At 48.5% G+C, this 24182-nt stretch overlaps 1 protein-coding gene across 19 annotated transcripts in view; it reads left to right on the top strand.

Annotated features, from left to right (window-relative positions):
• The window catches only part of ANKRD26 (ankyrin repeat domain containing 26), a 197220-nt gene that overhangs the window by 125498 nt on the left and 47540 nt on the right, over window positions 1-24182 (top strand). For 18 of the 19 annotated variants that reach the window (XR_012156802.1, XR_012156803.1, XR_012156804.1 and 15 more), the window contains 2 exons: window positions 917-994; window positions 20821-20955. Coding sequence is in view for 16 of the 19 variants with exons in the window: in XM_073328178.1 (XP_073184279.1) it covers window positions 917-994; window positions 20821-20955 (213 nt within the window). In the remaining 3 variants the exon portion in view is untranslated. The remainder of the gene's footprint in view (window positions 1-916; window positions 995-20820; window positions 20956-24182) is intronic. The other variant, XM_073328174.1, reaches the window with a different exon arrangement.

Genomic DNA, 24182 nt, shown 5'->3' with positions numbered 1-24182 from the left:
GTATGCATGCTTTCACAACAGTTACTGCATTTTACATAGTTCATAGACGTGTGACACATAGAATTGTTGAGTCAGAATACTCTGTGAAGGCAAATTATTGGTAATTTGTCATCCTCTCTGGATTGACAGTCCTTTTTTAATCTTGTGGGGGCCATCACATAAATTATCCTTTCTATAAAGCACAGTTTTTTTTTCTTTTTTTGACTGATTTCAAGCATTCACTCATTGCTCTGAGCACCTTACAAAAAGTAGAAAACACAATATAAACATTGAAACTATTATACATACAAAGCTATTTTTACATTTTCTTCTATATTCATTTTATCTACCATAATAGCTTAAAACCCTAACTACGCACAACGTATAACTTGCCCCTTTCAGTCCATCCTCTCCCTGAACACCTGAGAAAAATCTAAACCATTTCTTTATAAAGGTGATGGCCATAATGCTTCTGATGTTTCCAAATTCCACTAGTCTATTGGAATTGGAATCTCTCAGTGGTTCCTGAACCTGCACCTCCTGCATTGCAACACATTGCACACGGCTTCCAAAATCAAATAGGATCTCAAATATAGATAATATTTGTGGTTTTTTAATTTAGAAAAGAATGTGGATTTTCATTTAGCAGATGAACGACTTCTTCTCAGTTTTATTAGCACGTTTTCAGAAGCCCTTTGAAAATCTGTCCCATAATGTCTGGAATGTTAGGGGAAATAATCAGTTGACGTAGACATCAAAACAGATATGATTGGTATGTATAATACAAAAAGGGAAATATTCTTTGAATATGTCTGACTGCCCTTAGAAATTTTCACAATACTTGTTTGTTTCTTTGCATCACTTTTGTTCTATAACTGTATATGAACTTGAGTGTGGAAAGTTACAAATGTGATATATTTTTTTAATGCTTGTATAGGTTCATAATCGCCTTGAAGACTTGATAACAGGCTTACAGACAGCAAAAATCAATTTAGAAGAACAGCTAAATCAGCAGGTAAATTAAAAGACACAATTCTTCGAGTGTTTGTTCATGTCAATTCCAATCAGGTGTGTGTGCGCGTAAGTGCACGTTGGCCGGAAGATTTTTCCCTTAGCAGCATCCATCGGGTTGTCCTGGGCCCCCCCTGGAGTCGCACCCTCATGGCGCCTAATATATAGCCCTGCTGACCCGCCACCCCTTCAATTCCTTCTTACCGCCAGTGACGGTGGCTGGAACTTCCCTTGGCTTTTGCTCAGCAAGTTTTCTTCTCTATTCCGTGTATATGGTTAGTTTGTTTTTAGTAGTACACCAGTTAATAGTATAGCATAGTATAGTAGTTGGGGTTCCCCCCCCAACTTCAGCCCCGGTGCCATGGCATGCCGTGGTCCCTGGGCTTCAAGAACTGCATGGCCTGTGCCAAGCACGTGCAGAAGACTGACCCGCACTCGTCGTATCTTCAGTGCCTGGGGGAGACCCATCAGAAAGATTGTTGTAAGATCTGCTGCGACTTCCGCCCGAGAACACTTAAAGAAAGGGAACAGCGGCTGAAGGTGATCCTCATGGATGCAGACCTATGCCCCCACTCCGACCCAGGCTCAATTGACCCGACCTGTACGGCGGCGTCCTCAACGTGGAGCGCCCCGGCGCCGTCAGCAACTTCGATGCCGAGGAAGGACTCCTTCAAGGACGCTTGGCACCGCCACAGCTCCTCGCGGGGCCCATCTGATAGTAGGCACTGCTCCCATTCTCCAGTGCCTCAAAACAAGAAAAAGCCAGACAACCGTTCTCCTCTGGCTAAGCCTCGAGATGTGTGACCCCAGGCGAGACACTCCTCAGCGTCTCCTTCCGGGGCTGTGTTGACTCCTGTCCAGATGAGGCAGTCGATTCCAGCCCCACCTCGATCACCAGCACCTACACAGCAGCTGCAGCTCCCATCCACGCCGGAAGCATACGCGGCCGCCAGAGATCTCCTCCACCTGACAGCACTGTTCTCGCCTGCCATGGAGGAACCCTTAGCGCCGACGGAGCTCCGTCCTCCAGTGCGAAGGGAAAGCTGGCTATGACGTCGAGGCACTCCCCTTCGCCTTGTCCATCGGCACCTACACGCTCCGACAGAGCGCCTTCCCACTCCCTGAGCTCTTGACATTCGAGGCACTGAGGATCAGCTCCTCTGTGGTCTTCGGTGTCTGAGACCCCGGAGTCGGAGCCCGACTCCTACCGCTCGAATAGGAGCAGAAGCCTTAGAGCGAGGTCGGGCAGAGACAGAAGGGAGCATCAGACGTGGCCTCTGCAGTGGCAGTATCCACCTAAGTGGCCCTTAAGGGTTCCCTGGGCTTATCACCAGGGGCGCACACTCAGTGACATCTTCAGTGGCCTCCGCCACTTTCGTGCCGCCTTCCACTGTGCATCCACTCCAGCACCTACGGTCCCGACGCCTTTGCCTCCGGCCCCGTCATCAACTCCGGCACCGTGCTCAGCTCTGACTTCGGCATCGGCCTTCACGACATTGACGCACCTGTCTCCCACACCTGCACCGTTGTCTGTGTCAATCTCGATGCAGGCACCTCGCCCCCCTCCCTGACCCCGGCAGCTCCTGTGAGCGTGCTGACTCAGCTGTCTCTGGTGAGACTGATGCTGATGCCGACGTTTGCTACGACACCTATGGCCCTGGCACCACTTCCTCCAACGCTGCCCTGGGAGTCACGTGACCCTCCAGGGCAGATGGTAGAGAGCTTCCACTACTGGCACACGCTTCCTCCTCCTCGTCGCCAGACAAAGCGTTGGCAGGGACGACTATAGCTGCTGCGTTAGAGGATAACAGAGTCCTACAGAAGTTGCTCCGCAGGGCTGCCCAAGGTCTGGGCATCAAGGCCGAGGAGGTGATAGAAGACACGGATCCCATGGTGGACATCCTAGCACCCTCGGGGCCTTCATGGGTAGCGTTACCCTCATAAAGACGGTGGTGGACACCACTAAGACCCTGTGGCAGACACCGGCATCCCTGTCACCCACTGCCAAACATAATGAGCGGCAGTACTTCGTCCCTTCCAGAGGTTTTGAGCATCTCTACTCCCATCCACCTCCGGACTCGCTAGTGGTCGATGCAGCTAACCAACGGGAAAGACAAGGTTTCCAAGGTCCTTACCCAAAGAATAGGGACGCTAAATGCCTGGACCTCGTGGGTAGAAAAGTCTATTCCACTGGTGGGTTACAACTCCGTATTGCTAACCAGCAGGCCATTGTGAGCGGGTACTCTTATAGCACCTGTGCTTCAATGGCAAAGTTCATGGAGCTCGTCCCTTTGGACTCGGTCAGAGTTCACTGCCTTGGTGGAAGAAGGCAAATTAGTCTCCCACGCTTCATTGCACATAGCTTTAGAAGTTGCCGACGCTGCCACAAGAGTCATGGCAACAGGGGTGGCTATGCGGCGGGGGGCCTGGTTGCAAGTCTCAGGGTTGCCCTACAAAGTCCAACAGACAGTTCAGGACCTCCTGTTTGAGGGTGAGACTCTTTTCAGAAAAGATGGACAAACGGCTTCAGAGCCTAAAAGGTTCCCAAGCCACCCTCAGATCCTTGGGCTTGCATGCCCCCACCCCACAGTGGAGACACTTCCGCCCACAACCTACTCAAGGTTCCAGCAGCAGAACCGCCAGGACAATTCTAGGAGGAGGAACCAGAGCGGTAGGAGAAGGCAACATTCCTCCACTAATCAAGGCCAGCCCAAACCACCCTCTGGCCCTAAACCGGCCTTTTGAAGGTGTGATCGAGGACGGCATGCCAGACCAGAGACAGGATCTACCCCGCCTTACCGATTCCTTCTGACTGTCCCCTTTCTGTGGTGCATGATCCCATATAACTTTGGACTGCTGGGTGCTTCGCACAGTAGAGCCTGGGATACTCCATCCAATTCTGTGTCCTCCTGCCCTTCCACCCCCCTTCCCCGTCCCTCTTCAGGGACCCTTCTCATGAGCAACTTCTCATTCAGGAGGTGTAATCGCTCATAGCACTGGGGCCGGTAGAGGAGGTTCCACTGGAGCACAGGGGCAAGGATTTCTATTCCTGCTATTTCCTAATACCGAAGGCCAGAGGCGGCCTCAGGCCTATCCTGGGCCTGCGCGACCTCAACAAGTTTGTGAGGAAACTCAGGTTCCACATGGTCTCCCTGACCTCCATTATCCCTTCACTGGATCCAGCAGACTGGTATGCCCCCCTCAACTTGAAGGATGCATATTTTCACATAGCAATCACTCACAACCACAGAAAGTTCCTCAGGTTTGTGGTCAATGGTTCCCATTACCAATTTACTGCCCTCCCTTTCGGCCTGTCAGCAGCACCTCTAGTCTTCACCAAGTGCATGGCAGTCGTTGTCACTTTTCTGCAGAGACATCAGGTACAGATGTTCCCATACCTCGATGACTGGCTGATCAAAGGCCGATCCAGGGCTCAGGTGAAAGCTCAGGTGGCATTCATCAGAGCCACCTTCGAGAATCTGGGCCTGCTTCTGAATGAGGCGAAATTGACTCTGTCCCCAGTCCAGAGGATGGAGTTCATAGGGGGGGTTCTGGACTCAACCCAAGCCAGAGCATTCCTCCCGCAGGCGAGATTCCAGGCCCTCGACGCCATGATCCAGGGACTCAGGCAGTTCCCCACCACCACCACAAGAAATTGTCTCAAACTTTTTGGCCGCATGGCGGCCTGTATGTATGTGGTTCAGCACGCCAGACTCAGGCTTCAACCGCTGCAGTCGTGGCTTGCGTCAGTGTACAGACCTGCCAGGGACAGCTTGGACAGGATCATGACCCTGCCTTGCCCTATCGCTCCTGTGGTCAATGGACGCTCAGCAGGTGTGCTCAGGACTTCCCTTAGCTGCTCCACAACCATCCCTAGTGCTAGTGACGGACGTATCAGATTTGGGGTGGGGAGCTCATCTTGGGGGCCACAGGATTCAGGACCTCTGGTCACAGACAGATCTCCATCTTCCTATCAATGTCAGGGAGCTCAGGGCAGTACGCCTAGCGTGCCAGTCATTCCACCCATATCTGTCAAGTCGATGTGAATCGGTCATGACGGACAATACGACCGCGATGTTCTATATCAACAAACAGGTGGGTGCACGCTCCTCTTCCCTGTGCCAGGAAGCCCTCTGGTTATGGGACTTTTGTATAGAGTATTCAGTTGATCTACAGGCGTTGTATCTTCCAGGGGTTCAGAACGAGTTGGCGGACCACCTCAGCAGTCTTTTCACATCCACGAGTGGTCCCTTTGCCCTTTCCAGAAGTGGGGCTGTCCCCTGATTGACCTCTTTGCCATGCGACGCAACAGGAAGTGTCAGCAGTTCTGCTCCTTCCAGAATCACAGTCTGGGCTTCACAGCAGATGCGTTCCTCCTCCATTGTGGGGGTCCACTCCTAAATGCCTTCCCACCCCTATCGCTTGTACACAAGGTCCTGCTCAAGATCCTCATAGCACCAGCCTGGCCCCACCAACATTGGTACATGTCTCTCCTAGACATGTCAGTGGGAGCCCCGATTACCTTACCACTCTTCCTGGACCTTCTCATACAGGATCACGTGTGGCTCCTGCACCTGAATCTGCGGTCGCAACATCTCACAGCATGGAGGCTCCATGGCTGAATCTGTTTGAGCTCTCCTGTTCAGAACAAGTCAGACAGGTTTTCCTGGGCAGTAGGAAACCCTCCACTAGGGCCACGTACCTGGCCAAGTGGAAGAGATTTTCAATCTGGTGAGCTCAGCGCGACTTTCCCCCGGCGCTAGCCTCAGTGCCCCAGATTTTGGATTATCTTTTCCACCTAAAGCAGGAAGGTCTCTCCTTGTCTTCTAGAAGAGTTCACCTGGCTGCCATTTCGGCTTTCCATCCGGGGGTACAGGGCCGCTCGGTTTTTGCTAACCCCCTGGTCAGTTGCTTCCTGAAGGGCCTCGATGGGTTGTACCCGCCCATCCGCCAACCGGTTCCTGCTTGGGACATTAACTTGGTCCTCTCTAGGCTCATAGGGCATTCCTTTGAGCCTCTAGCAACATTCTCCTTGTTCTACCTTTCCTATAAGGTCGCGTTCCTCGTGGCAATAACATCAGCCCGGAGGGTGTCTGAGCTCAGGGCTGTAATGTACGAGTCGCCCTACACCCTATGTTTTAAGGACAAAGTTCAGCTCAGGCCCCATCCGGCCTTCCTCCCGAAGGTTGTATCGCAGTTCCACGTCAACCAGGACATTTTCCTCCCCGTTTTCTACCCCAAGCCTCATGTGAGTAGCCGGGCACAGAGACTCCACGCTCTCGATGTCCGCAGAGCGCTTTTACATCGAGAGGACGAAACCGTTCAGGAAGTCGGTACAACTCTTTGTCTCAGTAGCGGACGGAATGAAGGGCCAGCCTGTTTCGACACAGCACATTTCATCATGGATTGTGGCCTGCATTACTGAGTGCTACAATCTAGCAGGGATCCCAGCACCCCAGATAACAGCACACTCTACAAGGGCGCAAGCTTCATCAACAGCTTTCCTGGCTCAAATCCCCACCCAGGAAATCTGCAGGGCGGCAACGTGGTCATCAATACACAGCTTCACCGCACACTATGTGATTATTAGGCAAGCCAGAGATGACGCAGCCTTTGGTAGAGCAGTACTCCAGTCAGTGGACATCTCTGACCCCACCTCCTAATTTTGCTTGTAAGTCACCTGATTGGAATCGACATGAACAAACACTCGAAGAAGAAAAAACGGTTGCTTACCTTCTCGTAACTGTTGTTCTTCGAGATGTGTTGTTCACGTCTATTCCAATACCCACCCCCCCACCCCTGTCGGAGTAGCTGGCAAGAAGGAACTGAAGGGGTGGCGGGTCAGCAGGACTATATATTAGGCGCCATGAGGGCGCGACTCCAGGGGGTGCCCACGCCGACCCGACGGATGCTGCTAAGGGAAAAATCTTCCGGCCAACGTGCACTTACGCGCGCACACACCTGATTGGAATGGACATGAACAGCACATCTTGAGGAACAACAGTTACGAGAAGGTGAGTAACCTTTTTTTCACATGGCCATGAATTTTTATCTCCTCTGAAAACTGTCATAAGTGATAATGGTGGTGGGGCAGGAATGAAATAACTGTTTTTGGATTGGGAGCTTTGTATGAAGGGGGGAAATTGCACAATACCCAGAGGAGTTGCATTCAAGACCCTATTATAGAACAAGGTGTCTTAGTAAGGACTTGTTAATATGTTTCCTAAGAGCCATATTATGGGTTTAACAGTTCCTTTTTCTGAGGTGGGGGGTGAGGTTATGTGTGGTGGTCAGACTGGATGATCATGATGGTCCCTTCTGACATTAAAGTATATGAGGCCCCTGTAAACATGTGATGTTTTCATCAACATGAACAGTTTCATGCATAATGTGTTCTGTGGCCTATAGGGAAGAAATGCTTATGTAGTTAAGGCACAGGAGTGGAATGTGGGAAACTTTCTGTTCTTGTCTCAGCTGTGGATTGCCATGTCATCTTGAACATGTTAGAATGTGCTTCATTTTCTCCATATGCAAAATGGGGATAGTACTTTCATACCTCACAGAGGGTTGAGACCAAAATAATTGCTTATAAAGTATTTTGAAAACATTCAATGAAAGGCAAAATAGTATAAAATATTTATCGTTATTTTTATCTATTATATAATTTGAGAGTATGGAAGTGGGAGATTAAGAACAGCAGAAGGGCTCAACAGATTATGCCAATATTTTAAATCAAATTAAATTGGCATAAACAAGTTAGATCACAAGTTTTTTCAGCCAGGAGCATGACCATCACCATTGAAAGGATTTACAAGTGCTTAAGAAGGGACCAACATGCAACAGTTTCAATCTTCTTGGGAGCATTCCAAGAGCTTCCAAAGGAGAAAGAAGGCAGAAACACAGACTGAGCAATCCTAGGACCAAGTCCAGAAAATAATATCAACTTGTATTCACTTGCTTCTTTTCAGAATACTCTTCTTCCTTACCCATATCCACTTGTGAGGAAGGCAAGATTAAAATCTGTTCCAAATAAACAGAAGGAGGCACATATTCCTTTATTCCCTTCTGAATTGTTTAAGACACCTGTTCTCAAACTGTGGGTCAGGACCCCAAAGTGGGTCGCGACCCCGTTTTAATGGGGTCGTTGGGGCTGGCTTACACTTGCGAGGGCCTGGGGCCAAAGCCCAGGCCCGAAGGCTTCAACCCTGAGCGGCAGGGCTCACATTACAGCTGAAGCCTTGGGACCATTCCACGTGTCCCCGCCTCAGTGGCACCATTCATCAGCACCATTCCCTATCACGGGAGATGTCCCGCCAGCGCTCGCCTGCATGGAGCCGTCATGCCTCGGAAGTAGGGAGGCAGGTTCAGAGAAGCCCTCTTCGGTCTCCAAACCCTGGGCACCAACAGCTGGATTCAAGGCGAGGGTCGCCGGTAATCTGGCGCAGACTTTCAGAGGCATGCACCCCCTGACATGAGCATCAAGACCAACCCTTCGCATCTCCAATGCCTCGGCACCGATCATGCGACCAATCTGTTGAATGGAGCCACTGGTCACCCGCCCGCTGGCACCTGTCACTGAGATGCAAATTCCCACAGTTGGGGAGATCCTCCTGATGACCGGCCCGCTCCGGCTCCTGGGCCTGCTCTAGGTCCTGACACCAGACGAGCAGCATGAGGCGTAGATCGCTGGTCTACCAACGCCGATCACCGAAGATCCCAAAGGGCCCGCGCGAGGGACTCGTCTCAATTGAACAGGTCGACGTTGAGGCACAGTGGCAATCCAGGCGATCCTCGAATAGGGCACGATGGCGGCCAGAGCGGCCCTCCACGCAGCTTCAGACGCAGCAGACTCTGTGGTTTGCACCAGGGCCTCGGCCATTTCCATACAGAGGGCATCCTGGCTGCTCCTCTCAGGTCTGTCACCTGAGGCTCAGCAGTCGATGCAGCACCTCCCCTTCGACAGCCAGGTCCTGTTTGCAGAACAGATGGACAGTAAGCTGCAAGGACTGAAAGACTCCCACTCTACCCTGCAAACTCTAGGGCAGTATGTCGCCGGTCCAGCCCATAAACGGTTCACACTGCAGCCATTTCAGGGTCAAAGGAGTCAACCCTGGCAGGAGCCGCCCCATAAGAAGAGTAGGGGCTACAAGCACTGCCCGAGCCACCCTCCTCCACCATCTGCCCAATCAGGCCTGACCCGCAATAAGCAGAGGGACAAGCAAGCATTTTGAGGGTGCACTCAAGGGCGACCTACCAGACTATACCCTGGATCCATCTTTCCCACTGTTTTCCAACTGCCTTTCTTTTTTCCTCCCTGCATGGACCACTGTCAAGGTTCCTCCCCCACTCTGAACTCTAGGGTACAGATGTGGGGACCTGCATGAAAAACCTCCTAAGCTTATCTTTACCAGCTTAGGTCAAAACTTCCCCAAGGTACAAAATATTACCCCCGTTATCCTTGGAATGGCCGCTACCACCACCAAACTAATACTGGTTACTGGGGAAGAGCTGTTTGGACGCATCCTTCCCCCCAAAATACTTCCCAAAACCTTGCACCCTACTTCCTGGACAAGGTTTGGTAAAAAGCCTCACCAATTCGCCTAGGTGACTACAGACCCAGACCCTTGGATCTTAAGAACAATGAACAATCCTCCCAACACTTGCACTCCCCCTTTCCTGGGAAATGTTGGATAAAAAGCCTCACCAATTTGCATAGGTGACCACAGACCCAAACCCTTGGATCTGAGAACAATGAAAAAGCATTCAGTGTTTTACAAGAAGACTTTTAATAAAAAATAGAAGTAAATAGAAATAAAGAAATCCCCCCTGTAAAATCAGGATGGTAGATATCTTACAGGGTAATTAGATTCAAAAACATAGAGAACCCCTCTAGGCAAAACCTTAAGTTACAAAAAAGATACACAGACAGAAATAGTTATTCTATTCAGCACAATTCTTTTCTCAGCCATTTAAAGAAATCATAATCTAACACATACCTAGCTAGATTACTTACTAAAAGTTCTAAGGCTCCATTCCTGTTCTGTCCCTGGCCAAGACGACTACAGACAGACGCACAAACCCTTTGTTTCTCTCCCTCCTCCCAGCTTTTGAAAGTATCTTGTCTCCTCATTGGTCATTTTGGTCAGGTGCCAGCGAGGTTACCTTTAGCTTCTTAACCCTTTACAGGTGAGAGGAGCTTTCCCCTGGCCAGGAGGGATTTCAAAGGGGTTTACCCTTCCCTTTATATTTATGACACGCCCCCCAAATCTCAGCTAGGGTGAAACACTGGCTGGGATTTCTTCCTGGAGCTCTAGGAAAACAGAGTTAATAAGACACATGCATCTCTAAATATACTACCAAGTACATAAAGACTAACAATATTTTCCACATCTCAAGGACGATTTTAACCAGTTGATTCTGGGAAACTTTCACGGGAGAGTGCATCAGCCACTTTGTTAGAAGCTCCTGAGATGTGTTGGATGTCGAAATCAAAATCTTGGAGAGCTAAACTCCACCGAAGAAGTTTTCTGTTAGTTTCTTTGACGGTGTGAAGCCACTTTAGTGCAGCATGGTCGGTTTGCAGGTGGAAACGCCGTCCCCAAACATATGGGCGTAGCTTTTCCAGAGCGTAGACAATGGCATAACATTCTTTTTCAGTGACTGACCAGTTGCTTTCCCTCTCAGACAGTTTTTTGCTGAGAAACACTACAGGGTGGAATTCTTGATCAGGTCCTTTCTGCATTAAAACTGCTCCCACACCACGCTCGGATGCATCTGTGGTTACTAGGAACGGTTTGTCAAAGTCTGGGGCCCTTAGTACAGGGTCAGACATGAGTGTCGCTTTAAGCTTGTTAAAGGCCTTCTGACACCTTCCGGTCCACTGAACAGCATTTGGCTGTTTCTTTTTGGTTAGGTCTGTCAGTGGGGCAGCGATTTGGCTGTAGTGCGGTACAAATCGTCTGTAATAACCGGCCAAGCCTAAGAAGGATTGAACCTGTTTCTTTGACTTTGGGACAGGCCACTTTTGGATAGCATCCACTTTGGCCTGTAGGGGGCTGATAGTTCCTTGACCCACCTGGTGTCCAAGGTAAGTCACTCTGTTTAGGCCTATTTGACACTTCTTAGCCTTAACAGTTAGTCCTGCCTCCCTTATGCGCTCAAGGACTTTTTGTAGATGTTCCAGGTGGTCTGCCCAGGAATCCGAAAATATGGCCACATCGTCAAGGTAGGCGACTGCATATTCTCCTAATCCCGCTAGGAGACCATCTACAAGTCTTTGGAAAGTGGCGGGTGCATTTCGCAGCCCGAAAGGGAGTACATTAAATTCATACAGCCCGAGATGTGTGATGAAGGCTGACCTTTCCTTGGCAGATTCATCTAGCGGTACCTGCCAGTACCCCTTGGTTAAGTCCAAGGTAGAGATGAACTGGGCCCTTCCCAGTTTCTCTAATAGTTCATCTGTGCGTGGCATGGGATAGTTGTCTGGGCGAGTTACAGCATTTAGCTTACGGTAGTCCACGCAAAAACGTATTTCCCCATCTGGTTTGGGAACTAGAACCACTGGAGATGCCCATGCACTTTCAGAGGGGCGGATTACACCCATATGTAACATATCCTGGATCTCCCGTTCTATAGCAGTTTTAGCTTGAGGAGACACCCGGTAAGGGTGGACCCTAATTGGGTGAGCATTACCTGTGTCAATGGAGTGGTATGCCCGTTCAGTCAGTCCTGGGGTGGCTGAGAACGTTGGCGCGTAGCTAGTGCACAGCTCCTGGATCTGCTGTCGCTGCATACGCCCAAGGGTCATGGAGAGGTTCACCTCTTCCACACCACCAGCACATTTCCCTTCGTAGTAAACACCTTCAGGCCACTCAGCGTCGTCTCCTCCCTGGGCTGTAAACTGACAAACCTTTAATTCTCTGGAATAAAAGGGCTTTAGAGAATTAATATGGTACACCTTAGGCTTTCGGTTGGAGGTGGGGAATGCTATGAGATAATTAACAGCTCCCAGGCGCTCCTGGACCACGAATGGCCCTTCCCACGATGCTTCCATTTTATGGGCCTGGAGCGCCTTTAAGACCATGACCTGGTCTCCTACTTTGAAGGAACGCTCTCTGGCATTTTTATCATACCAGGCTTTTTGCTCTTTTTGAGCATCCTGTAAGTTTTCTCTAGCAAGGGCTAAAGAGGTTCGGAGGGTGTTTTGTCGGTTGGTTACAAAGTCCAGAATGTTAGTTCCTGGAGAAGGTGTAAATCCCTCCCATTGCTGCTTCACCAACTGCAATGGCCCCTTAACCTCACGGCCATATACAAGTTCAAATGGGGAAAACCCTAAACTGGGATGTGGTACAGCTCTGTAGGCAAAGAGCAACTGCTGCAATACTAGGTCCCAATCATTGGAGTGCTCATTTACGAATTTACGTATCATGGCCCCCAAAGTTCCATTAAACTTCTCCACCATGCCATTTGTTTGATGATGGTAAGGAGTGGCAACCAAGTGATTTACCCCATGAGCTTCCCAAAGGTTTTTCATAGTTCCTGCCAGGAAATTAGTCCCTGCATCTGTGAGGATGTCGGAGGGCCAACCTACCCTGGCAAAAATGTCTGCTAGTGCCTGGCACACACTTTTAGCCCTGGTGTTGCTTAGAGCTACTGCTTCCGGCCATCGGGTGGCAAAATCCATGAAAGTCAGTATGTACTGCTTTCCTCTGGGTGTCTTTTTCGGAAAAGGACCCAGAATATCCACAGCTACTCGCTGAAATGGAACTTCAATGATGGGGAGTGGCTGGAGAGGAGCTTTGACCTGGTCTTGGGGTTTTCCCACTCTTTGGCACACCTCACAAGACTGGACATAGGTAGAAACATCCTTGCCCATTCCCTCCCAGTGGAATGACCCCCCCAAACGGTCTTTGGTCCTGTTCACCCCAGCATGGCCACTAGGGTGATCATGGGCTAAGCTCAAGAGCTTGGCCCGGTATTTAGTTGGAACTACCAACTGTCTCTGAGGATGCCAGTCTTCCTGGTGTCCCCCAGAAAGAGTTTCCTGGTATAAAAGTCCTCTTTCTACAACAAACCTGGATCGATTAGAAGAGCTGAGAGGCGGTGGGTTGCTCCGTGCCGCCGTCCAAGCTCTCTGGAGGCTTTCATCTGCTTCCTGTTCGGTCTGGAACTGTTCCCTTGATGCTGGAGACATCAGTTCCTCATGGGATTGTGGACCTAGGCTTGGTCCCTCTGGAAGCGATATAGGGGATGGAGCTGTTTCTGTTGACTGTGAACCGCTCTCCGCTGGTGCACTATGTTGGGATTCAGGCTCCGGCTGAGCCTCTTGTGTAGGGTTATCGGCTGCTGCCAGTTCAGGTTCGGTGGGGCCCTCTGGTGTTGAGGTTGCAAGTACTGGATTCAGTGCTGACACGGGGTCTGGTGTTGGTTGTTCGGCTGGTTCCGGTTCTGGGACTGGTTCCGTCTGGGTCTCTGGGACTGGATCCACTACTGCTGTTGCAGACATTGGCCTGGGGTCCAGGTCCATCACCTCTGACTGGGTCCTGATAGAAGTTTCCGGAACAGAGCTAGGCCTCACGGCTTGTTTAGCCTGGTTGCGGGTGACCATTCCCACCCTCTTGGCCTGCTTCACATGATTGGCCAAGTCTTCCCCCAACAGCATGGGGATGGGATAATCATCATAGACTGCAAAAGTCCACATTCCTGACCAGCCCTTGTACTGGACAGGCAACTTGGCTGTAGGCAAATTGAAAGAGTTGGACTTGAAGGGTTGAATCGTCACTTGGATCTCTGGGTTGATTAAATTGGGGTCCACTAAGGAAGCATGGATAGCTGACACTTGTGCTCCGGTGTCCCTCCACGCGGTGACCTTCTTCCCGCCCACACTCACAGTTTCCCTCCGCTCCAAGGGTATCTGGGAGGTATCTGGGCCTGTGGACCTCTGGTGTGATTCCGGTGCAATGAACTGTAATCTGTTGGGGTTCTTGGGGCAGTTGGCCTTTACATGCCCCAGCTCGTTACACTTAAAACATCGTCCAGCTGACGGGTCACTGGGACGAGGAGGGTTGCTGGAGAACGGGGTGGTGGGACGATAAGGGGTCTGGAGGGTTCTTTGGGAGGTAGGTGGGGCTTTGGGCGGCCCCCGGTAATAGGGTGTGGTCTGGGGTGGTCCCTTCTGGTCTCCGCTCCAACTGCGACCAGTTTTCTTCTTCTCTGCCACCTCCACCCATCTGGCTCCAATCTCTCCTGCCTCGATTACAGTTTTGGGTTTCCCATCTAGGATGTATCTTTCTATTTCCTCAGGAACACCCTCTAAGAATTGTTCCATTTGCATTAGGAAGGGCAAATTTACTGGAGATTCAACACTTGCTCCTGATATCCAGGCATCCCAATGTTTTACAATGTGGTAGGCATGTCGGGTAAATGACATGTCTGGTTTCCACCTTAGGGCTCTGAACCTCCGACGAGACTGCTCGGGTGTTATCCCCATTCTGACTCTCGCCTTGGATTTAAACAGTTCATACTTGTTCATGTGTTCTTTAGGCATTTCAGCTGCCACCTCAGCTAAGGGTCCACTGAGCTGCGGCCTCAGCTCTACCATGTATTGGTCAGTAGAGATGTTGTACCCAAGGCAGGCCCTTTCGAAGTTTTCTAAGAAGGCCTCAGTATCATCACCTGCCTTGTAGGTGGGGAACTTTCTGGGATGGGAAGTGGTACCTGGAGAAGGATTGCTAGGGTTTGTTGGTATATTCTGCTGGGCCTTTATCCTCTCCATCTCCTCCACATGCTTCCTTGCCTCCATTTCCCTCTTGTGGGCAGCCTCCTGTACCTCCTTCTCCAGCCGCATGAGTTCTATCTGTCTTTCATGTTCCCTTTGTTTTTCCTCAGCCTGAAATTTGGCTAATTCCAGCTGTAGTCGAGCTGAGGATTTGGTCATTCTAACCTCTCTGTTTTTAACTAACTTTACACCTGAGGTTTAGAAATAAACAAACAAAACTTGGCTGTAAAATTTTGCTGTGCTGGAATAGAATACCTATTCTCTGATAGTGATTGTCAGCCTACAGAAAAAGACAATTCCCTTGTCTCTGCTCTGGGCCCAAATTAAAGCAAAAAACCTCCAACTACTTGGAAACCTGCTTACCCAGCCCAACGAAGAAAAAAAAAAAATTTCTTTTCAAACCTGTGCTCCTTGTAAAACAAAAAAAAAAAATCAAAATCCTAAAAAAAACCCTGCCACTTTGGTCTCCAGGCAAATGGGTAGAGCACACACCCCCTATTTACTTTTAGGAAGAAAAGAAAAAAAAAAAAAACCTCTGGGTTGGAAGACTGTGAATTTCCCTGCAGGAGTTAAGTACCCTGCCTCCAGGCAAATGAAACCTGCAATTCACAAGATAATCCCCTTTTGTCTCTGCTTGGCCACAAAGCAGAGAGAAACCAAGCTGCTTTCAGTTTCAAAGCTGCCTTCTGGACTTCCTAAAAATTCCTTTTTAAAATCTGTATTTCTAGTTCAAAAAAATCTCAACTGGATCTCAAAATGATTTCAGGTTAATCCCACCACTGTGCCACCATGTCAAGGTTCCTCCCCCACTCTGAACTCTAGGGTACAGATGTGGGGACCTGCATGAAAAACCTCCTAAGCTTATCTTTACCAGCTTAGGTCAAAACTTCCCCAAGGTACAAAATATTACCCCCGTTATCCTTGGAATGGCCGCTACCACCACCAAACTAATACTGGTTACTGGGGAAGAGCTGTTTGGACGCGTCCTTCCCCCCAAAATACTTCCCAAAACCTTGCACCCTACTTCCTGGACAAGGTTTGGTAAAAAGCCTCACCAATTCGCCTAGGTGACTACAGACCCAGACCCTTGGATCTTAAGAACAATGAACAATCCTCCCAACACTTGCACTCCCCCTTTCCTGGGAAATGTTGGATAAAAAGCCTCACCAATTTGCATAGGTGACCACAGACCCAAACCCTTGGATCTGAGAACAATGAAAAAGCATTCAGTGTTTTACAAGAAGACTTTTAATAAAAAATAGAAGTAAATAGAAATAAAGAAATCCCCCCTGTAAAATCAGGATGGTAGATATCTTACAGGGTAATTAGATTCAAAAACATAGAGAACCCCTCTAGGCAAAACCTTAAGTTACAAAAAAGATACACAGACAGAAATAGTTATTCTATTCAGCACAATTCTTTTCTCAGCCATTTAAAGAAATCATAATCTAACACATACCTAGCTAGATTACTTACTAAAAGTTCTAAGGCTCCATTCCTGTTCTGTCCCTGGCCAAGACGACTACAGACAGACGCACAAACCCTTTGTTTCTCTCCCTCCTCCCAGCTTTTGAAAGTATCTTGTCTCCTCATTGGTCATTTTGGTCAGGTGCCAGCGAGGTTACCTTTAGCTTCTTAACCCTTTACAGGTGAGAGGAGCTTTCCCCTGGCCAGGAGGGATTTCAAAGGGGTTTACCCTTCCCTTTATATTTATGACAACCACTATAACTTCGGACCGCTGGGTCCTCAATACTGTGTCACAGGGTTACACCCTCCAGTTTCTTTCTTTCTCCCATCCCCCTTTCCTCTTCAGGGACCCCCTCACAAGAGTCTTCTCGCACAGGAGGTAGAAGGGTTGCTGCAGCAGGGTGTGGTGGAAAAGGTTCCTCGTGAGTACAGGAACAAGGGGTTCTATTCCCGGTACTTTTTAATCCCAAAGGCCAAGAGTGGTCTACAGGCCATCCTGGACCTGTAAGACCTCAACAAATACCTAAAGAAGCTGAAGTTCCGCATGGTCTCCCTGGCCTCCATCATCCCCTCCCTGGATCCAGGAGACTGGTATGCCGCCCTTGATTTGAAGGATGCATATTTCCACATAATGATATTTCAAGGTCACAGATACTTCCTACGTTTCACTGTGGGACCCGACCACTATCAGTTCGCGGTCCTCCCATTCAACCTTGTGACAGCACTGAGGGTGTTCACCAAGTGCATGTCGGTAGTAGCCACTTACCTCAGACGTCAAAGTATCCAGATTTACCTATACCTCGATGACTGGCTCATCAAAGGCTGCTCCAGGTCCCAAGTTCAGAGGGATGTCATCATGGTTGCAGTGTGTGGCCACGCCAACATTGGTTTGGTACGCTGATGGACCTGGCGGTGGCCGCTCTCTGGCCCCATCCCGACCAGATCTGCTCTCACAGGATCACAGGCATCTCCTACACCCCAGCCTCGCCCCCCTTCACCTCACGGTGTGGATTCTGCGTGGTTGAACTTGGAGGAGCGGGCTTGCTCTAACGAGGTCCAGAAAATGCTTTTGGAAAGCAGGAAGACTTTCACTAGAGCAGTGGTTCTTAACCGGGGGTGTACGCACCACCTGGGGGTGTGAGATGCCCTTTCTGGGGGTGCGAGACAGGCCAGATTTTTTTAGAAGGTAAATCATCAAAAAGACAAATTAAGCACAGGCACATAAGTACCCTCAAAATGCTTTAATCAAACCTATGTATTTATTAACATTATAAATTTTTTAACGATTACTATAATATACAAACAAAAAGTATATCTAGGTTTAAAGAACTGACCTACTTCAACGATTTTGGATAAGGGGTGCGAGAACATATTTTGATTTTTGATAAGGGGTGTAAGAACATATTTTGAGAACCAAAGGGGCGCAGGCTGCAGTAAAGGTTAAGAACCACTACACTAGAGCAGCCTACCTGGCTAAATGGACGAGGTTCTCCCACTGGGTGTTGGAGCATACCATCTCTCCAATGCGCTCCTCTTTAAGTCTATCTTAGATTATCTGCTCCATCTTAAGTACCAGGGGCTGGCCCTCTCTTCCATCAGAGTACACCTTGCAGCTATCTCCACTTTTCACCCACCAATCCAAGGTCAGACATTGTTTTCACATGACATGTTGGTCTGATTCCTGAGAGGCCTTGAGAGACTCTTCCCACTGGCCCAGGCACCTGTCCCACAGTGGGACCTTAACTTGGTTCTTTCTAGGCTCACGGGCCAGTCCTTGGAGCCTGTGGGCTCCTGCTCCATCTCCCACCTGTCATTGAAGGTCGCATTCCCTGTGGCGATAACATGAGATGAGTGTCAGAGCTTAAAGCCCTGACATTGGAGCCATTGTATACGGTGTTCTACAAGAACAAAGTTCAACTGCGACCCCATCCTGCCTTTCTGCTGAAGGTGGTGTCTTCCTTCCATGCTAACCAGGACTTCTTCCTCCCAGTGTTTTGTCTGAAACCACACACCACTAGGGAGGAAAGGAGGCTGCATGCCCTGGACGTCAGACATGCCCTGGCGTTTTACCTGGAGTGTACCAAGCCTTTTTGCAGGTTGACCCAGCTCTTTGTCATGACAGCGGACCGCATGAAGGGCCTTCCGGTGTCATCGCAGAGGATTTCCAACTGGATCACCTCCTGCATCCAGACCTGTTATGAGCTGGCACAGGTCCCACCACCACTGCTGATTGCGAGGGCCCACTCAACCAGAGTTCAGGTGTCTTCGGCGGCCTTCCTGGCACATGTTCCCATCCAGTACTTTTGCAGAGCTGCGACGTGGTCTTCAGTTCACACATTCACGGCGCACTGCACCATCGCTCAGCAAGTCAGAGACGATGTTGGGTTTGGCAGAGGTGTATTGCAATCTACATGTCTGTGAACTCCTGCCTGCTTCCATTGGTATTGCTTGGGAGTCACCTAATATGGAATGGACATGAGCAAGCACTCAAAGAAGAAAAGACAGTTACCTTTTCCATAATTGGTGGTATTTGAGATGTGTTGCTCATGTCCATTCCATAACCCGCCCTCCTTCCCCACTGTCGGAGTTTCCGGCAAGGAGGAAGGGAGGTGGGGGGAGCTGGTGGCGCCCGTTGTACCGCAGCATTTGCACGCCACTCGAGGGGGCACCAGAGCTGGTCCCCTGTGGATACCACTGAGGGAAAAACTTCTGGCACTAGTGCATGTGGCGAGCACACACACCTAATATGGAATGGACATGAGCAACACATCTCAAAGAACACCAGTTACGGAAAAGGTAACTGTCTGTCTTTTTTCTGTTTCTAAGTGGATCAGGAATTGTTGGGGAAGCCTACAATATAAGGAGTTTCTCCTTGCCAAAAAGCAAAGGCATTATTACCATTCAGTCAGTCTACAAGAACTTCGTAAGTAAGTGTAAGGGACTCATGCAAGAAATTTGCAAGTTTACATCATGATCGAGCATCAACAGTTTTACCAGGCTGTCTAAGTTTGACTTCTTTTGATGCAGTCTTTTAGCAGAAGTCTTGTAGGTTGGTGTAGGGCTGACAGGAAATCTGTACATAATATTAAAATTTCTGAGAGTGGTTGGAGTGAATGTTTATATATTTTTGCTTCTAATCATCTAATGCCTGCCTTCTATTAGACATAGAGAAATTTCACCTGCTGATTTTTCTGGAGATATATAATACAGCATGCAATTTCTGTCCACCAGTTCTCCCAGTGTTGCTCTTAGTTTTGTTTCTTGAGTTAACTTTATACTTCATTTTGGAGAGTTGAGTTGGAGTGGGCCGTATTGGTTTGTTCCTCTAATTTATTTGTTACTGTCTCCCAGTCATAAGTAACAAGACCGCGCTCTTGTTATAAATTGTTGGATGGGCTTCTTAAGAGAGAAATTAGCAGATAAAAAGACCAGTACAGTAACTCCTCACTTAATGTCATCTTGGTTAACATTGTTACGTAGCTGACGAATTAGAGAACATGCTCGTTTAAAGTTGCGCAATGCTCCCTTATAATATTGTTTGGCAGCCACCTGCTTTGTCCACTGCTTGCAGAAAGAGCAGCCTGTTGGAGCTAGCTGGTGGGGGCTTGGAACCAGGGTGGACCAGCAGATCCCCTATCAGCTCCCCTAAGTTCCCTGTGCAGCAACCACCCAGCAGTCTATCAATTGCCAGGCAGTTCAGGTGTCCCTCCCCCTACTGCCGTGTGCTGCTCCTGCTCTCTGCCTTGGAGCTGCTGTGCTGGGAGGGGGAAAGAGGTGTGCTGATGTCAGGGTGGCCCCTTCCTCCCACTCCTGCACCCCACTCCTTTTACCCATCTCAGCAGAGCGGGGGGGGCACAACAGGGCTCAGGATGGAGGGAGCTTGCTGGCAGCAGCTGCTGTCTCAGCTTGCTGATCTACTTAAAAAGGCAATGTACTTAGAGTGGGGTCAGCGTACTTAAAGGGGTAATGTGCGTCTCTCTCACACACATGGTCTCTCTCTCTCTCATACATACACGCACACACACACGGTGTGTGTCTCTGTCTCTCTCTGCCATGCTGTGTCTCCTCCCTCCATTCCTGCTGCCTTGTAGCATGTGAGGCTACATTAACAACATGTTAACTAACACTTGAGGGCTCAGCCGAGTTCTAGTTCATCATTTAGCAGTAAGGCATTCCCTGGGAAATATCCCACCCTCTGACTCCACTACCTCAACCAAGCTTCACAATCATCATTGCTGTGTACGGTATTAAATTGTTTGTTTAAAACTTATACTGTGTGTGTATATGTGTGTGTGTGTGTGTGTGTGCGCGCGTGTGTATATATAGTCTTTTTTCTGGGGAAAAATATTTCCCTGGAACCTAACCCCCCGCGTTTACATTCATTCTTATGGGGAAATTGGATTCACTTAACATCGTTTCGCTTAAAGTATCATTTTTCAGGAACATAACTACAACATAAGTGAGGAGTTACTGTACTGATAATTAGGGCCTTCATATGTGACTAAAATTTCTATAACTTCCAGCCTGACAATAATCTTGACATTTCTTTGTTACATTTTTGTTCTGTGCAAATGCTTACTCTGTAGGTCCAAAAGCAAACCATGCTGTCAATGACTGCAAAAGATACACATAATCTGTGGGAGGAGGAGTTGAAGTCCAGATCCAAACTTGGAGTTCGTCTATCTCAACTTGATAGGGAAAAGGCTGAGATGTTGGAACAAGTAAGTCAAAAAAAAATACCCAAATAATTTGTCAGTTTTAGGCTGTATCTGTATTTTAAATAGTTACATTTTCATTTTATGTCACCCTTAGTATCCTGTGAAATTCAAGCTTATGGTGACATACGAATTCTGGGAAGTCAGCTGGCAGGTTTATAACAGAAGGCGGAGAGCCTCTTAAAAATCTGGAAGATTTTGTGTCTCTTGAGGGGTGATGTGGTATATTATATGATGATATGATAGCCAGTAACTGTCAGATTCTCTAAAGCTACAACATATAATAGATCCACCTTCTTGGGTGTATGCTCTTTGTGTTTGCCAAGAAAGTCACATAGCTCTGTAGTTCTACAACCATTGACTTCACTAGTGTGTTTTGTGCACCACTTCTGGAGAGAAACCACAGCAATCCCTTATATATCATCAGCTTTCAGTTTCACTGTATGCAGGAAGACTGGAGGAGCTCCCAGAAAATCTTGATGGCTGTCTCAGCTATACTTTTTAGTTTAAAATAAATAAAAACAAGTTTTCCATTATTAGTACTTTCTGTGCAGGTAAATTTATTAAAAATTACCATACAAAAATTTCATTTTCCAAAAGTCACTAAACCTTCAAATAACATCAGCCTTGATCCTGGCCAAAACTCAGAAGGTAGCACCTTTATCAACTGGGGTTCCTGTATTATCTGACTTACCCCGTTCCAGACGCCTTTGTCTTGCCAGTTGCCTGTGAAGCAATAAAAATTGTTACAGCGGTTTTATTGTTCTCAATAAGCATTAAAATGTTTCTTCAACATGACACGCACACTGTTCCAAATCCTTAGCTGTCCATCTAAATTGGGACAATTCCATTTTTGTTCCTACCTAAGATTATCCTTCATAGAGTCATCCTGGACTTGGTTCTGGCCAAAATCTTTCTTTCAGGAAAGAGATTCAAGGACATTCACCAATCTGTTTCACTGATTTTAGAACAGCCTCTGTCTCAGTGGGATTCTTCTTGAGATTAATGAGGCTTATGTCCTCTTCCACATATTTACCTATAGCTCATCTGTAAATGAGACCACTGAAATGTTGGTTTATAGCCAAATTCCCTCCAAATGTGTTTTATATGGGAACTTTGTGTATTTTTATGGAAGCCCTCAGGAGTCTCTTTTCAGAGTTGTCAGGCAATGTGCTGCAGTAGCCAGGTAGTAAGATTAGCTTCTGCCTGGGCGGAGACTTCCACCCTCCCTCCTGCTCCTGCCATGGGGTTTTGGGTAACCAGACTCAGGGCTTCAGCCCTCCATTGCTTCAGCCAGGGCGCCCAGGCTCAGGGCTTCCACCCGGTGGCTGCAGCTGGGGTTCAAGGCTACAGCCCCCACGGCTACAGCCAGGACTTATGCACCCAGGCTTGGGGGTTCTGCTCCACAGCTCCAACCACGGTGCCTGGGCTTCAGGCTTCTGCTTCCCACTCTTGCCGGGGCTCTAGGCGCCTGGGTTCGGAGCTTCCACCCCCGCACCCCACTGCTGCCTGGGCTCAGGACACCAGGCTCGGGGCTTCACCCAGCAGCTCCTGCCAAGGCTTGGGCACCCATTTTTCTGTGGGCCCACAAATTGGGAATCATAGAATCATAGAATATCAGAGTTGGAAGGGACCTCAGGAGATCATCTAGTCCAACCCCCTGCTCAAAGCAGGCACAATCCCCAATTTTTTTTTTTTTTGCCCCAGATCCCTAAATGGCCCCCTCAAGGATTGAACTCACAACCGTGGGTTTAGCAGGCCAATGCTCAAACCACCCAGGACTCTTACACATAGGTCCGTTGTAGGCAGGGGGGCACTGAAAATGCTATGCCTAGGGGTGCCTAATCTGGCCCTGTGTGTGTGTGTGCCTGGTGCATAGGAGCCAGACTGTTTTCTGCAGCAGTACCTGTTGAGGTGGTGCATGTGCCCTACGCCAACTCATAGCCCCTCCTGAAGCTATGTTGGGAGAGTGGGGATGCCATCACACCCATAATCAGTTCCAATTATATCCCACCACCTTAATTAGTTTGCACCCAGCAAAATTAATTATACAGCAGACAGAAACAATCACAGAACCAGACAGAGATTATACAGACAAACAATAGCAAAGTGGGAACTATAATGACAAAACAATACAGAAGTGAGGATTTCACATCCCAGCTATTGATAAGTGAGTTCTTACCAGACAGGATGCTATCAAACTAAGTTTCCTTTTACATCTTCTAGGCACTTCCCTTTCTCTGGAGGTGATAGGCATTATCAGGACAGGATTGTATTCCTAACAGCCCAATAGCACCTTATTTCAATGTGACTAGTTTGGAAAGTGAGGAGGTGACCGGTCGCTTCTCAGCTTATGGCTGCCTCTGTTGCTTAGCCAAAGATCTTTGCCTAAGCACAGGGCCTCAGACTGTCACAGTAAGAGAAGGACCTTACACAGGCAGACAGTGATTTTGATTCTTTCTTTTATACCTCTATAACTAGCCAAGTGATAAGAATACAATTAAATTCTTAAAGTATAGGCCTTTACAGACAGGCCTGAATATCGATATCCTAACACCCCCCATATTCAATTGTAAAGGAACTGAGGGGGTGTTGAGGTGGCACTGCACTTACGTAGCTTCTGGAAGGGTTATGGGGAGATACAGGACATATGCACTGCCCTGATGGCTACTGCTGCAGAAAACTCTGGGTCCAGCTTGTTGGGCAAGCGAATACCTCAGTGGAATACATATGTACAACCACATCTGGAAGAACAACAGTTACAACACAGGTATCCATTCTTTCTATTGCCTTGCCATAATTCCAGATGCTGATTTCCTTCAGAAACATAATTTGCTGAGTTTGCCACTTGCATAGGAAACTGCCTGTCTCACATGGGCTACTATGAGTACAAAATGTGGAGCAAGTCTTGCCACATCATATATTCTTTCCTTGAAGAACAGAAAGAATTCAGAAATGCTATCAAGGCAGTTGGAAAGTTGCTTGATATTGCAGATACCACAGTAAGAGCAACTGCCTCTGGAACCAGATGCCTATAGTTATGGATTGCTGCGGCAAGTGTCTGGCCTTCGGAAGTAGGTACAACAGACGCTTAAGGGCCTGCTGCCTCATGATGGAAATCATATTAGGGAGACAATTAAGGCTAATCACACTAATGCCAAGAAAACAAAAGTGACCTGTAGTTCCCTCAAGTCAAGCTTTCCCTTCCTCCATCCATCAGGAAAGTCACAAGT

This window comes from Lepidochelys kempii, chromosome 1, assembly GCF_965140265.1.
Source record: "Lepidochelys kempii isolate rLepKem1 chromosome 1, rLepKem1.hap2, whole genome shotgun sequence".
Taxonomy (NCBI): Eukaryota; Metazoa; Chordata; order Testudines; family Cheloniidae; genus Lepidochelys; species Lepidochelys kempii.
The sequence above is the reverse complement of the archived record's forward strand: the minus strand, read 5'-3'. Positions and strand labels throughout refer to the sequence as shown.